The sequence below is a fragment of the Chlamydotis macqueenii genome, chromosome Z (genome assembly GCF_036417535.1).
Source record: "Chlamydotis macqueenii isolate bChlMac1 chromosome Z, bChlMac1.mat, whole genome shotgun sequence".
NCBI lineage: Eukaryota > Metazoa > Chordata > Aves > Otidiformes > Otididae > Chlamydotis > Chlamydotis macqueenii.
The window spans coordinates 36021142-36035599 of NC_141593.1; the positions used below are offsets into that span (position 1 = coordinate 36021142).

General features: G+C 37.9%; 1 protein-coding gene across 2 annotated transcripts in view; it reads right to left on the reverse strand.

Annotated features, from left to right (window-relative positions):
* The window catches only part of PIP5K1B (phosphatidylinositol-4-phosphate 5-kinase type 1 beta), a 109571-nt gene that overhangs the window by 37787 nt on the left and 57326 nt on the right, over positions 1–14458 (reverse strand). For both annotated transcript variants that reach the window (XM_086770991.1, XM_086770992.1), the window contains 3 exons: positions 9036–9153; positions 6930–7082; positions 4913–5212 (listed from right to left, as the gene is read on the reverse strand). In XM_086770991.1, the coding sequence (XP_086627117.1) occupies positions 4913–5212; positions 6930–7082; positions 9036–9153 (571 nt within the window). The remainder of the gene's footprint in view (positions 1–4912; positions 5213–6929; positions 7083–9035; positions 9154–14458) is intronic.

A 14458-nucleotide genomic window follows, 5' to 3' on the forward strand; every position in this document is an offset into this window, starting at 1 on the left:
AAGAAAAAGAGTCATCCTTAAGTAATAAATGAAGATCACTAGTGCTCTTATAAACTCTGGCTCACTTCCCCCCCTTTTTTTTAAATATGTAAGGAATAAATCATAACTTCAATTTTTACAACATGTCATCTTTGCAATTTCACTGGGGGATTTTATCCCAAATTTCAGGATAAACAAATACTGTTTGGTTTTCACAGATAGTTTTTTCATCCTTGATATTTACATACACAAAAAGTGTTATGTAAGAGGAGGGAGCAATACTGGGAATTGACCACTAACTGACAAAAAGAGATTATCTGAGTGCACAGAGGTGAACATCTTACTAAGCAGACATTAACAAAAAAGTAAAGAGCAAGAGGGACAATACTTGGCTTTTTTTTTTTTCCATTTGCCCAGTTAATAGAGCTACCTGCATTTACATGTATTCCCTCTTTTAGCCCTTTTCAATTTTATTTTCTGTTGGATTCTGCAGCAGATGGAAAGGGAAAAACTCAACCAGGCTATTTTTAATAGAATACTCCAAATTCCAGCGTACAACTAGTTGACATTCAAGGACATACTCTATCCGTATAAGCATGTGGAACAGATTTACAAATACACTTCTAGCGTTTCTCATACAAAGTTGTGATAATGTTACTTGTACCTAACACATCATTTAGTGCCATAGCTTATCCTTTGCCCCACATACACATTCCTCCACAAAGAAACAATTTCTGCAGGATTAGATCTTTATAATGAACCCAACAGCAACTAAGTATGATATGGAGTTTAATTTTCTGCACCTTTAAGGAAAACAAAGAAAAAAAAAAAAAAAGAAATCCCCAAATGTACTTCAATCTGTCTTTAACGTCTTTACTGACTTCGTTTTTACTTAGTACTTTGTTAAGTGCCATAAAGCTTCTAACTCTTGGTTTTATTCATGAGAGAACACTTTCTGTTAATATTTATAAGATTAATTTTATTTGGAAATTGGAGAATCTGCTCTATTCTTTAATAATTCATAATTTTATACAATGATCAGATTAGCTAATAGTGTGATTACTAAAAATAAGTCACAGCTATTGAAACTACCTTCCAACCTTCTCAGTATTTACCATTACAAAAAAAATGTAGGCACATCGGCTTTACAAATTAAAGCACTCTGAAGTGAAAAAGGCTTAAAGCAAAGATTTTCAGAAAAGGCATTCAGGCAAGTGAAATTATTTATTTTTAGTACCATTTGCCTGTTGTGCGCCCCTGTCCTACTGCCATCCACCTCCCACCCTGGTAAGTATGACAGTGTCTGCTGGCAAGGATGGGATAGCTATAATAAGTCTCAGCAATAGTCTGGAAATTGAAAGCTAGTTCAAATTTTAAATTGTGTGCATTGTATGTATGATAAACTCAGATATATTACATCTTTAGATGTAATGTTCCTTCCTGTAATGCTACAGTCCTTGGTTTAGCTAAGCTGCAAAAAGTGCAAAACGAAATGTGAGCAGGGCTTTCAGATCCTGTCACCTTGAGTGTGAATGTAAGAAGCAGGGGATGCAGGAGCTGGAGAACACTATCAATCTGTACCTGTCCCAAGACAAATTGCCACAAGCCCCACAGCTCCGTCCTCTAACCAGGCAGATCATGTATCTCCCCATCAGAGCTGCAGGAAGGTATGATAGACAGGAACTGATCTCCAGCAGTGGTCCACCACTGTGGTACCCGATACTACCTTTTCCTGGGGAGGGAGCTCTCTGTCAGCTGAGGAGATGTATCAGGAGGCCAGCTCAGCTACGTAAGAAAGCCACAGCACAGCTTGAACGTGAAAAGGCAGCACACAGGATGGGGGAGGACACACAGGCTACAAAGGTGGAATTGAGAAACCCTGCCTGGGCATGAAGAAATGGTGATTAGTACCACGGAAGGCAAAGCTCAGATAGAGTTGAGCCTTGCAAGGGATGTCAACAGCACAAAGAAGAGCTCTTACTTCTATATTAATGGTAAAAGGCTGACCAAGAAAAACGTGGGCCCATTGCTGAATGGGGTGAATGATACAGTGACAGAAGACACAGATCACAGCAGGTCCCCACCACCTTCTTTGTCACCACCAGCAAGTTCTGCCAGACCTTTGCACTTAGTGACAGGGGTTAAGGAGAAGGGCTACCAGCTGGAGACGTTTATATTAAAGAAGCAGGAAAAAAGAAACATTGCCTACTGATTTTGATTGCAAATATGAACAATGAAAAACATAACTGAAATTTAAACAACACAGAAGAAAATTTCTTAGTCTTGAAATATTGGCAAGATCAAAATTTACTTTTTAAAATGAATTTTTAATTCTAATGCCCACACTAACTTTCTCACTTTAGATTAAAACAAAAAAGAGATGACAAGTTTTGAAGCCCTAAAAATCTAGGTCAGCTATTGCTCATGCTAAGTAGCCATCCAAATACAATATGGGCTGAAAAAAGCAACGGCAAAACCGATGTCCTTCTCCCAGAATGGAAAGAGCATTTTTATTCTTTCTAAAGGTAGTAGTACAAGGCAGGTAGTCAGTTCCAACATAATTTGTTGAGCAAATTCAGCTATGTGAAAGATAACAAATGCCTGCTCCCTTTGTTTTACAACTGAGAGTAAGGCTTATTTAAATAGAAAAAAAAAAGCCAGTCTTACTTTTTTTTATATACATAACATTTTGTGTATATATATATAGACATAAACACACTTAACTATAATGTATAAATATGTATTTATGAATACACACTGATTTAAATATAATTTTCTTCTTTTCTTCTAGTAATATTTAGTTGGGCCTTTAAGAACTCCAGACTATCTTTAGAGCTGTTAATCTAAGACTATACACTGAAAAAGCTGATGCTTAGTTTAGCGCTCAAACAGCAGACAGCACAAATTTATCCATACTGTCAAAGAACCAATGGAAAGTCACATTTATATGTAATAATTAAACAGTTGATTCTAATTTTTACTTCTCAGTCCAGCCCCCCCTTCTAGATTCTGTTTATTATTTTCTGCACAACTGACACTCCAAGGCTTTAACTGGCTAAGTAACCTTCAGCAAGTTGGGAGATGCACAAAAGGGCATCCAGACCCCCAGATGTGACATACTGATGCATTCTGCATTCTCACACATGGCTGGAGCTCAGGAAATGTGCACTGCAAGAGGCTACAGAAAGAACAATGTGTGGCATTAGATAAACGTCTCACACTGAATATGCAGCTGAACATTAGGTCACCCAGCTTTACAAACCAAGCACAAGGCATTGCAGACTTCTGTGATAATTAAACAAAAAGTACTATTCATGTGCAAAAACAACGCTTTCCATCTTGTGCCACAGGTGGCAACAAACAACAAATTCTGATGTTTGGGATGCCTCTTCTATGTGATGAGTTCAGTCTACCCATTCTGCTGTTTTACTATGAAACTCCTAGCATTTCTCTCAGACAAATACAATCTTTTCTTTCCACAACCGCTGTGAATCTTGTGAAACTCTGAGACATAGGTAACTGCCCTTTTTCATACTTTATATTTTCTTGCCTTTGCTACAGGAAGAAAAAAAAAACAGAAAACCCCAAACATTTTACAACAAATTCTTGCTGTCTACAAGAGCCACTGATTCCATTCACCAAGGTCCTTGCAAAAGATAACGGCAGGTATCCTTCTCCTGCCTTGAGAATGTTATGTGGACATTAAGCACTACCTTTCAGCTGAGGAAGAAATTAATTTGCTCCAGAACTAAGATTGCTGCCGCTAGACCTGCCTCCTTGACTCAGTTTCCTAGCTCTTGTTAACTTACAAAGCTAACTTGTAACTTACTTGTTGCCTTAACTTACTGAAGCAGTACTGAGTTTGCAGCTCTACATAAAGTTTATCATATGATAACAACAGTACCACAGGGCTATTTATTGTGCCTCAGAAAAAAATCATTAAAATCTCCAAGTACATGGAAAGCAAGAACAATATAAAAACCTCTACTGGATTACTTTCCTATACTAATGTGTATTTTCACAGAGGGATCAGTGTAACCCTGAATGTACAGACAAGTAGGTGGACAGCCTTGCAGAACGGAATCTAGGGGCTCTGCTGGATGGTAAGCTCAGTGAGCCATCAATATGTCCTGGCGGCCAAAATGGCCAACAATATCCTGGGGTGCATTAAACACAGTATAGCAAACTGGTTGAAAAAAAGTGATTGTCCCACTATAGTCAGCATTGCTGCGGCCTCACCTTCAATACTGTGTGCAGTTTTGGGCTCCATAATATAAGAAGGATATAAAAAAAAAAATACTAAAATGTGTACAAAGCAGGGCAACAAAGATGGTAAAAGGACTAGAGGGACTTGTGATGAGCAGAAGAGGATATTAGGTTTGTTCTTCCGAGAGAAGAGAAAACTGAGGAGTGACCTCATTGGTGTCTACAACTTCCTCATGAGGGGGGCAGAAAGAGTGGTGATCTCTGATGCCAGGTGATAGGATGCAAGGGAATAGCTTAAGCTACATCAGGGAAGTTCATATTGGGTATTAGGAAAAAGTTCATCAATGAGAGTGTGGTCAAGCACTGGAACAAGTGCAGGGAAGTGGTCATGACTCCAAGCCTGTTGGTGTTCAAGAATATTTGGACAACATTCTTAGATACGTGTTTTAACTTATAAATTGCCCTGTGTGGAGTCAGGAGTTAGACTCCATGACCCTCATGGATCTCTTCCAACTCAGGATATTGCATTCTATGATCTCAGATCCCAACAGCTTAACTAAAATATAGACTTCATCGGTGCTTTGACATCCATAGCTTTTCCTAAATTGCATGGAAAAGGAATGGAGGTTAAACAACATGCAGAGCCACATGCTGCTCTCTGTTTTGCTGAGGTACATCTAGAACAGACGTGAACACAGAAGTTTAAGTAGTCATAATTTTTACTCACTCGACAATCCCGCTGTAGTGTTTTCATTAGTGCGCTGTGTGTTTCAGAGTCAAAATACAATCCTTCATGTGTGTCTTGCAAGAAATCCAAGTCTTTGAAAGTAGGGTTGGACTTCTCCCTCTCTTTTCTTGATGCTCTCCGTTTGTACGTGGAGCCTTTCAGGTCATATGTGAAATGCATTTTCAAGGCTCGTGGCAAAACATTGTTCATTACAACAATTCTAATATTAATGCCTCCGGACTGAACGCAGTATAGCCCATAAAATTTGGGTAGAAGAGTCCTTGGATTCTGGTTCAGATTCTAAAACAAAAGATATATAGTTAAATATGCCTATTTTCAGCAAACTTCCATGCTTAAGTAAGTAGGTTTACAAACACCAAGAAAACTATGCATGTTTTCCTATTCTGTATAGTTTCTTTGACTAGTTGATTTTCTTTGTGGATCTGTATTTCAGAAAGCCAGCATAAACACTACCTTTTTGCCAGGAGCTTACATAGGCCAACAGCAGAGCAGTAATTGCATTTATGCCAGGTTTCTCTTTCTCACAAGCCATGAAAGAGCAGACTAGGCCAAACCTAAAAGCATTCAGAAGACTTTATTTATTTATTCTGACCTGAACAACCTTGGCATTCAAGATGCTGGAAGGAGTCTAGGTCAAATGTAGCTCCCATCACCTTGACTTGGATTCTGAAAAACAGAACCTGTCTCCATGAGGCTTTTCATATTGAGGGTTAGTGCCAGATGACCAGGTTGTCTCCACAGGAGTGTGAGGTCATAACAGAACACGACTGGTCATCAAAACAGAAAAGTGTGAAATAATCTGAATTCCATAACAGGCAAAAAAATCAACTAGGAGGGGATAAGAGAGGCAAGAGTGAAAATCCTCCTTCTGAATACAACTACTTTCAGCGTTTGGTATGAAAAAGGAAGAAGGGGAAAAACTATTTCAAGTCTTACATAAGTACCAAGTCACAACATATAACTATGGGAATAATCACAGTGATTAAAGTTTTACACTTTGGAAACCCTTGCATATGGTAGCAGGGAGAATGAAGTTCCCAGAAACACAGCCAAGTGGCCTTATATTTACTTGTAATAACTCAAACTTAGGCTGAGCTTATTATCATGATTAGAAACAATGACAAAAAAAGGACCTGCTACCATTGCTCGTTTCGATGCTGTCAACGCATTTTTTTTTTTAACAGTGAAGCCATGTTACTTTAGTGTAATAATTACAATATTCCTCATTTTTAGTAGAGGTGAGACTGTAACTTTTCGAGTGTTTACTTAAGAAAGCAAAGTCAGTCACAGTTCTAATACTCTGAAATCCTGAATACTACTCAGAAGAACCTCTGTTCATATGTATGAGTGGCTTTTGTTTTTGTTTTTGTTTTTAAAAAGGAGAGTTAAGTTCTACTTACTTTGGATCCATTGTTTCCCTTTCTGATGACTGACACACATAAAACAACACAATCAACTCAGCACTACCCCTAAAAAGCTCGCTGGATTTAAAAATTAAGTTTGGAACAAATTATATGGATAAAAATATTTTTTACATCATTGTTTTAATACACAAGAAATTGAAATTAGAAGTAGTCCAGAAACAAAAGTGAAACTGACCGGTCTAGTTTCTTTGTCCACTCTGAGTGAAATGCAGAGGGTAGACAAACACAAAATGGAGAAAAAAAGTTGAATTAGAAATTTAGAAACTTTTCTTTGTTACTAGCTTATTAGAAGTAAAGTTTGGTATCAAACCAGAGGATGACATTCAGCTTCATCTTGAATGCTAAAAGAACAGCAATTATTATCTTAAATATATCCTTGATTTATATGTATTCTTTCTGATGGGTCTGTGGGGTACAAAGTTGAAAGACATGTAAAAAAAAAAGTCCAAAAGATTATGAAAAATACGGACAAAGCCAATGAAAGATTAAAAGACAACAAATGAAACTGAATCTTCAGAAGTGTGACATAACACAGGAAAAATACAGGTAAAATACAGTCTTCAGTTACTTACCATATAATAACCTGGCAAGAGCTTCTGAAGAAACTCAGCCTCTTTGTGTTGAACTGTTTTGATGATGAACTCGTCATCACTAGTTACAAAAAATAATGACCCACTGGCACCTGGGTTGGATAATTCAATTAAAGGCTCACTGCAGATGGAGTACTAGAAGAAAAAAAAATTGGTTTTCACTGCCAATGCACACATTACTCAAACACAAGTTTAATACAAAGAACTGCAAGTTTAAATAGGCAGAGGTAAATCACAGAACTTATTCTCTGGGCTTCAACTTCAGCAACTCCTCTACTGTACAGCAAGCTGGATCATAGTAATTTGTCTGAGATTTGGCAGGGCAGTTGTTACACTCCACTCTGCACCACTGTGGAAGAGCAGTTAGCAGCTGACTGTACCATCTCTTCACATCCCGATGCACCAGCTGAACTCTTCCTAGAGTGGAGCAAGTGGTTGAGCTGGAGAGAGTCCATCCCTACACTGTCAGCATTGCAAATTCTTGAGTCAGAAGCCTTGAGATGACATTTTCACTGCAACTGTTCACTTTTCACAGCCATGTATGAAACATGTACAAGGAAGATGTCAGACAAACACACTGGGAGTAGAGGTTTCTCACTATAGACAAATAGGCAAGTCCTCTTCTGTGAAACTGGGATTGAAACCATTAGTATAATAATCTCAGCATAGCTGCTAATATAGCTTTCTGATTTAAAACTGCTTGAAACAGAAAAACTAAATATCAGTAAGTAGGAAAAACTGGGTTTTGGAGGACCATTATTTTGGATGCTTAGACCGGCTCTTTCTTCCACAGGGAGACAGTAATAATTACAATCACATTAAGGAGCAAAATGACACTCCTCTCCTACCGTAGACAGTTCTTCATTCTCCCAATCCCTGCTTTTGCCTTTACTGCTCAACCTCCTTAAAAAAAGTGAAACTGTAAATCTTTTGGCTTTGTCATTGCCAACTAACAGTGTAAACTCATATATGCTTGCTGTAATTTCTCCTCTGCACTTCCTTGCTACTAACATATACAATTAAAAGGAATTACCTGTTTTTATATATAACTATTGTCATGAGGGCTAGTAATACAAAATCCATACAGAGTACTAAAGAATCAAAATCAAGATGACCACATTCAATCTAAATAAAAGCAAAACCAGCTATGTTTTGCTTTTAGTCTCACTGTCTGAGAAGGAAAAAAAACCTTTTAACACACTTTAACACAACAGAGGTCAGTGAAGTAATAGACCAAGTTCAGCACCATTTAATCAATTTTTCTTTTTTATTCATTCAAGCTCTTTCAAATACTTTTGGTCACAGTTATCAAGAATGGAACAAAAATATCTAAAAACTCATTCAAAAAAGTTAACAATAAAATTCTGATGAATAAAACTGCTAATTTTTACTGGGACTGTGATTTGTTAGGTGGACCGGCATGCAACAAACGGGACATGAGGCAAACATCTAGAAAACAATCCAGATCTTCGCTTTAATGCCACCCTTCTAAAAGCAGAACTAATAGTGGATCCTTGTCCCTGGCACTGCACAAAGTGGTTCTACAAAGTAAAGCCTGCTTTTATGACGGCAGCAAATGCAGTACTTTTTTCTCACATAAACAGTTGAATACTGAGAAGGAATAAGTCTTCAAGCTATAAAATACAGAGAACAAAGGAGGTATTCTAACATGCTTCTTTTTTAGCCTGCCACCCACTTTTTTTCAAGGCAAAATGGCAACATTTGCAGAAGAACACTTCTTTAATGAAGTGAATAAATAACGGAAATAGCACAACAGCACTTTACCAGAACTGAATTGGTAGAAGTCACATTAGTACTGATTATAACTTCTCTAGAAACCATGACTTGAATGAGCTGTAATACTCAAGTTACTGTAGTCAATTAGCAAGACAGGTTTTTATGGTAATCATCTCAAAGTTGAAGAATTAAATTTTTCATAAAACACTGAAAATATTAACAAGTTATAAACCACTCCCCACACAAAATTTGCTACCCATTTGAGCACCACTAAAGCATCCTCTTCTGTCACTATGAAGCTAGCACACATTATAGTCATTTGTAACTCAAAGGAAAACTGCAGGCTCTTACCAAGTAATCATCGGGCTTGATACCAAAAAGTTCTCTGAAATAGCGGAAGGCAAGAGGTGCATATGTCTTAAATCTGAAGTCAGGGTAATGATGAGCAGGGGTGAGATTGCTCCCTTCACTGAAAACAAAAATAAACACTTATTACTGAGCAATTTTTAGCAACTTCCTTCTTGCAACTAGCTTTAATATAAAGTTGCCTAACTCAGTCATTGGCCTTCTGTGACAAGAGTCATAAATGCAGATAAACCTCCCTATCACCATTAACCAGTGTAATAGAAATCTATGCGAGAGACAATATTCCAGCAAATTCCTTTCTCCTGGCTTAACGGAAATGACAATTTTCACCACCCATATCCATTTGCATAAACATTGGGTTTAAACTAATGCTACAACTTCTGATACCTCTCCAAGGTAACCTAGTCTAATAGCTTACTGATGCAGGAAGGGTCACCCCACCTCACATCAGCTCTTGCAAAAAGTTTGGAAGTCAACGCAGCAAAACAACTTCACACTAGCTTGGTGACCTAAATTGCTTGGCAGGGCAGTCAGACTGATACTAGGGACAGCACAACACAGAGGGCAGAACCGTGCGGCTGGAGCAGCAGGAAGGAAGGAGGTCTACATGTGGTTTTTTTTTGGTGACAGCAAATATTGATTGGCTCAGTCTTATTTATGGAATGGCATCCTCAGCACCAGTCTCTTCTGCAGTCATGGTATCTCTTTCTTTCTTGCTAGTACAGTCCAAAACTGGGAATTCACTCTGGCTTTGCTGACCTTAAAGTGGTTTTCTGTTTGGCTGCCTGTCATGTCATGTATTTTACCTCACCTCAGTCTAAACCAGTGCTAGCTTACATGCTCAGTTGGTTAAATAGGAACATAAGGTACAGACCCTCCAGGGAATTCTGGAAAATGGAATGCAGTTACATGCAAGACACAGATTCAAACTAGATGAGACATAGACAAAGAATACTAGAGTGACCAGCCTGGAAGACAGTTTTTCTTAAAGGGGGAAAAAAACCCAACAAACTACACACAACATTTTTAACCTCCTGAGCTCTTTTGCTTGTTTTATATTTACCATCTCACCATATTTTTATGCTGTATGAGTCTTGAGATGAATACTACATAATTTAAGGTAAAGGAAAAGGTCAGCAGCAAAATGCTGCCAAAAGAAAAAAAACAAAAACAAAACAAAACAAAACAACAACAAAAAAAACCAAACAAAACCAAAAAAAAACCCACATAAAACCTGCCTGTGGATTCATTTAAGATGAAAACTGAAGTAAGGCTTTTAAGCGGAAGAATAAAGTTCTGCGCTATGATTTGACCACAAACAAGAACAACTTTAAGACAAAGTCTGGTCAGTCTCCCAACAGTCTGATAACTAGATGCGTACAAAATCCAAGACTTGACAGAGTGGCTGAATTCAGCTCTTCTGGCACTTCTTTACTCATTTAATCTAACTAGAGCATTCAGAAATGCAGCAGCTATCTCTATGCTTGGCAATAAAAACATCCAAAGTATACAAAAAAAAAAAAAAAGAAAAAAGCTAGAAGTTCACACAGATATGAAAAGGAAAAAAACTCTATGCAACATGCCTGTAAAGACTAAATTAAATACTATTAAAATATTTAAGAGCCTTGATCCTGTACAATTAATACTTGCTATGAACTTGTCACCTTCCATTACTAGCAATTCAGTGACAGGAGTCTCCCCAGCCCACCTAGCTGCCCCTGCATACAGATCGCTAAAACCCAACGGAACTGCTGCTAATTAAACAGTATGCGCTGGAGAACAAGCTTTCTCAGGCTCCAGAAATGCATATACTTTAGATTCTTGAACAGGAGATGGAAGGAGGAGAAAAAACAACCTGGTTTTTCTCTGGAAATCACAAATAAAAAGATGGTTGTGGATCACCACGGATACATGCAAAGATATTAGAATACTGCTGCTTCTTGCAGTGCTGAACTATACATTTAACAGCCAGTGAAGGGCCTAGTCCCAATTAACTCCAAAAACTATTAAAATCAAATCATTAAAATCAAATCCACACATATTTCATTATTCCATTATATAGTGAAAAATGGAAATCACAAATATAGTAAGCTGAAGATGATAGTTTTCCTTTACAGTTAAGATTGGCTAAGGCTTTTTCTTATAAGGTCTTTCAGCTGCGCAGAACACTGCCAGCCTTGTCTCACATTAAGTTTTATATAGCTGGATACATCTCATTTAATTTTTGTGCAATATGAGGAGGCCACGGGGTAATATATAGCTACACTAGAAACCTGAGGGTGTATTTGTAAACATATTTAATTGTTGTAAGATGCAAACAAGAACAGAACAGTGTGTTCTCTGCTGAAGCATCACATCATTGTCAGGGAAGATTAGTCATCTAAACTTTCTAAAAATCTCTCCCTTTCAGTACATAAATACCTTTATAAATCTGCTTCCTGCAGCCATAGCTCAAAAGCTTCTTCTATGAAAGCATGGCAATAAATAGATTACATGTCCTTACAACAATATTACATGTTCTGATACAGTAACTTCACCAAGGTGAAATGAAGATAGGAGGTTTGCTATGATAATCTGCAAAATGGACCTTGGGACATAACAGAATCATAGAATGCTTTGGGTTGGAAGGGACCTTTAAAGGTCATCTAGTCCAACCCCTGTAACAGAAATGTACTCTATAAAAAAAAGTTTAGAGCACAGGTCTACCAGACAAAAAGGAAAATAAAGATACAGGCTTTTAATACCAGCTTTCATTCTGACAGCCTTGAGGAATTCAAGTTTGTACAAATAATACAGGCTTTGGAAAGATAAAGTAGCAATTGTAACTTATGAGGTATTTTAATACCCTTAGCTGTAAAACCAAACAAAACCAAAAGATTGGCAGGTGGAATAAAAAAAAAAAAAAGGAATTAAGCTTTCTATATAAGTTTACTTTAATATTTAAATTTTAGAATTTTTTTTTTTTTTTTTAAATCTACACCCAGATATGTTTCTTGGCAGCTTTACTACAGCCTCACCCTGGTAGGATGTACTCAGGAGACAGCACATCTATCTGAAGGGGCAAAGAAGGCTAGCTGCATCTCCTGGTAGCAAGCCTTCATCACACAGCAATGTTAATAGGCTCTGATGTAGCTGTTAACAAAAGAAAACAGTCACGCTGTAGTTGTGGGCCTATGTATATTCTTCCTGTATGCACTGCAAAAAGAGTGAAGAGGAGGAACACCTCCATTCTCTCTTGTTTAAAGTAACTAATCTTTCAATCTTAAAATCAAAATAAAAAATATAAAATTAAGTGCTCTCAATATTAGAAACTAAGGGTATGCAATCTCAGTTTCACTGTTCGTGGATCAAGCTGCTCTTTTACAATGCATCAAAATGTGTTTAAACTCTAAAAACTCCAATAAATCCAATAAATATGTACTTACAGACCAAGTAGTGCTTTGGTGTATTCATTTCCTACATATCATTTCAGGAAAACAATTGTTTCCCCCGTGATCAAAGTAGGTATTATGGCTACCTGTACAAATAGGTGTGTGTTTGTTTTTTCCATCCTGTGGGATAAAGTCCAGTGGCAATATCCTTGTTTCTCACTGTATGTTCTCCAATACTTTCTGTTACTACATGCTATCCTAAGCAGTGCCCTGAACTATGAATAGTAAATGTTAAATACAACTATGAATAATAAATATCTTCAGAACAAGTCAAGCCAATCATATCTATGTAACAGCCAAATACACATTTTCTTATTATGATAATGATACGACTTTCACAACCCACTGGAGATGCCATTAAAGCAAGCAATCTCAGAGTACTTTAAAAATAGTTTAAGTACATCTACAAAACCACACAAGTATCCAGGTTATCACAGGTTTACCAAGAATTTGACAGTAACAGAAGTAGCTAAGACCCGTAATTCATAATGAACATCATTTTGCTTTTGTTGCTACAGCACCCCCATTTCGAATACTACTTGTTTTGCAAACAGAGACAACTTCCTCCTATCTGTGCTATCACTCTACTCACAAACCATAAAAAGCATGTCAGAACTTGGGTCATCTCGCACACCTCTGCAACTAAAGCACCAAAGAAGGGCAGCAGTGCTTTATCAAAGGCTTCAGACCACTTTCTTATCTGTCTGTGAAACTGCCCAACTGGAAACAAATACGGTGACATAAGTTACACAACTACTAAGCACTAGTGTGAACATCTGAGTACTATTTACACCAAGCCCACAAAGCATTCTATAGTTCTTTAATTACAAAGACACTACTTAGCCCATCAGGTAACCTATGATACGGGTTTAGTATAAAATATTTCCAAGGGCAAGTGTCAGTTTTTCTAATTTTTCTAAATAATTCCTCAAAAATACACCATAAAATAGTATACTTCAGCTCTAGAAGTAGGGTAAAACCCAGGCTGGCTAAAATATGTCCAAGGTTTTACTTTTCTTAGTACTTTTGACTACTTATTTTGGCTGTCATACAAATGCTATCATAATACAATATTAAGCTTTTTGACATTAAATACCAGAAAGCCCTGAATAATCTTTCATTAGCATCTCAAGAAAGCAATTTGTAATTGAAGTAGTTTGCTGTACAGATTACTCTAGCTGTAGGGTGCACACAGGTCAACAGCATCTAACAGATTTCCTAGTTAAATTAGAAACCATAGCAAGTGTTCCTAATATGCAGGGTCTAGACCCTAAAAATAACGTGTATTAGCAAGAGAAGCGCTCAGGACTGATTAACACCTTGCTGCAAAAAGGTCAGACTCACAGTTGTGCTTAGCAGCAGCCTCCATCCAAGAAAACAAAAAGAGCCTGAAACATACTGCTCACTCCAAATGCTCTGCATTTCTGAAGCTGCATACGACTGACTAGCCAAAGTTAGCTAACAGAGCGGAGCAGCTTCTTTTTGGCTTGTCAGGCTTCACCATAGAAATTGCACCTACTTAGTACATGTCTGCAGGGAGAGCTTAGCAAGCTGCCTGCATTGCCAACTCACAGGCAGCTGCATGGCCCCAGAGACCAGCAACCAGCCTCCGCTGCCTGATACAGCTAGGCTTATTAGCGCATTAACGAGCCTTTCTAATTGTGGCCACCTCACTTGGAGCCAGCTCCACAGGCGAATCAAGCAGCTGCCAAAATATTTCTGTAGCCACATCGCACAAATGACTGATTTGGAGACAAAATGTGCCACCATGAAATGAACTGGTTCCAACCAAGGAAGCTGGGGCACAGAGCATAATGCAGGAAGGGGGAGAATATGTCCCACACAGCTGAGTCACAGGACAGAGCATAGAGAGTGCAGGCAGGATGTACAAGCTTCCCACCGAGCCCTTTAGCCACAGCTGCAGCCGTGCCAGCAGCAGGTGAGCAACCCCTCTGCTGGATTTCCAAAGCAGTGTTT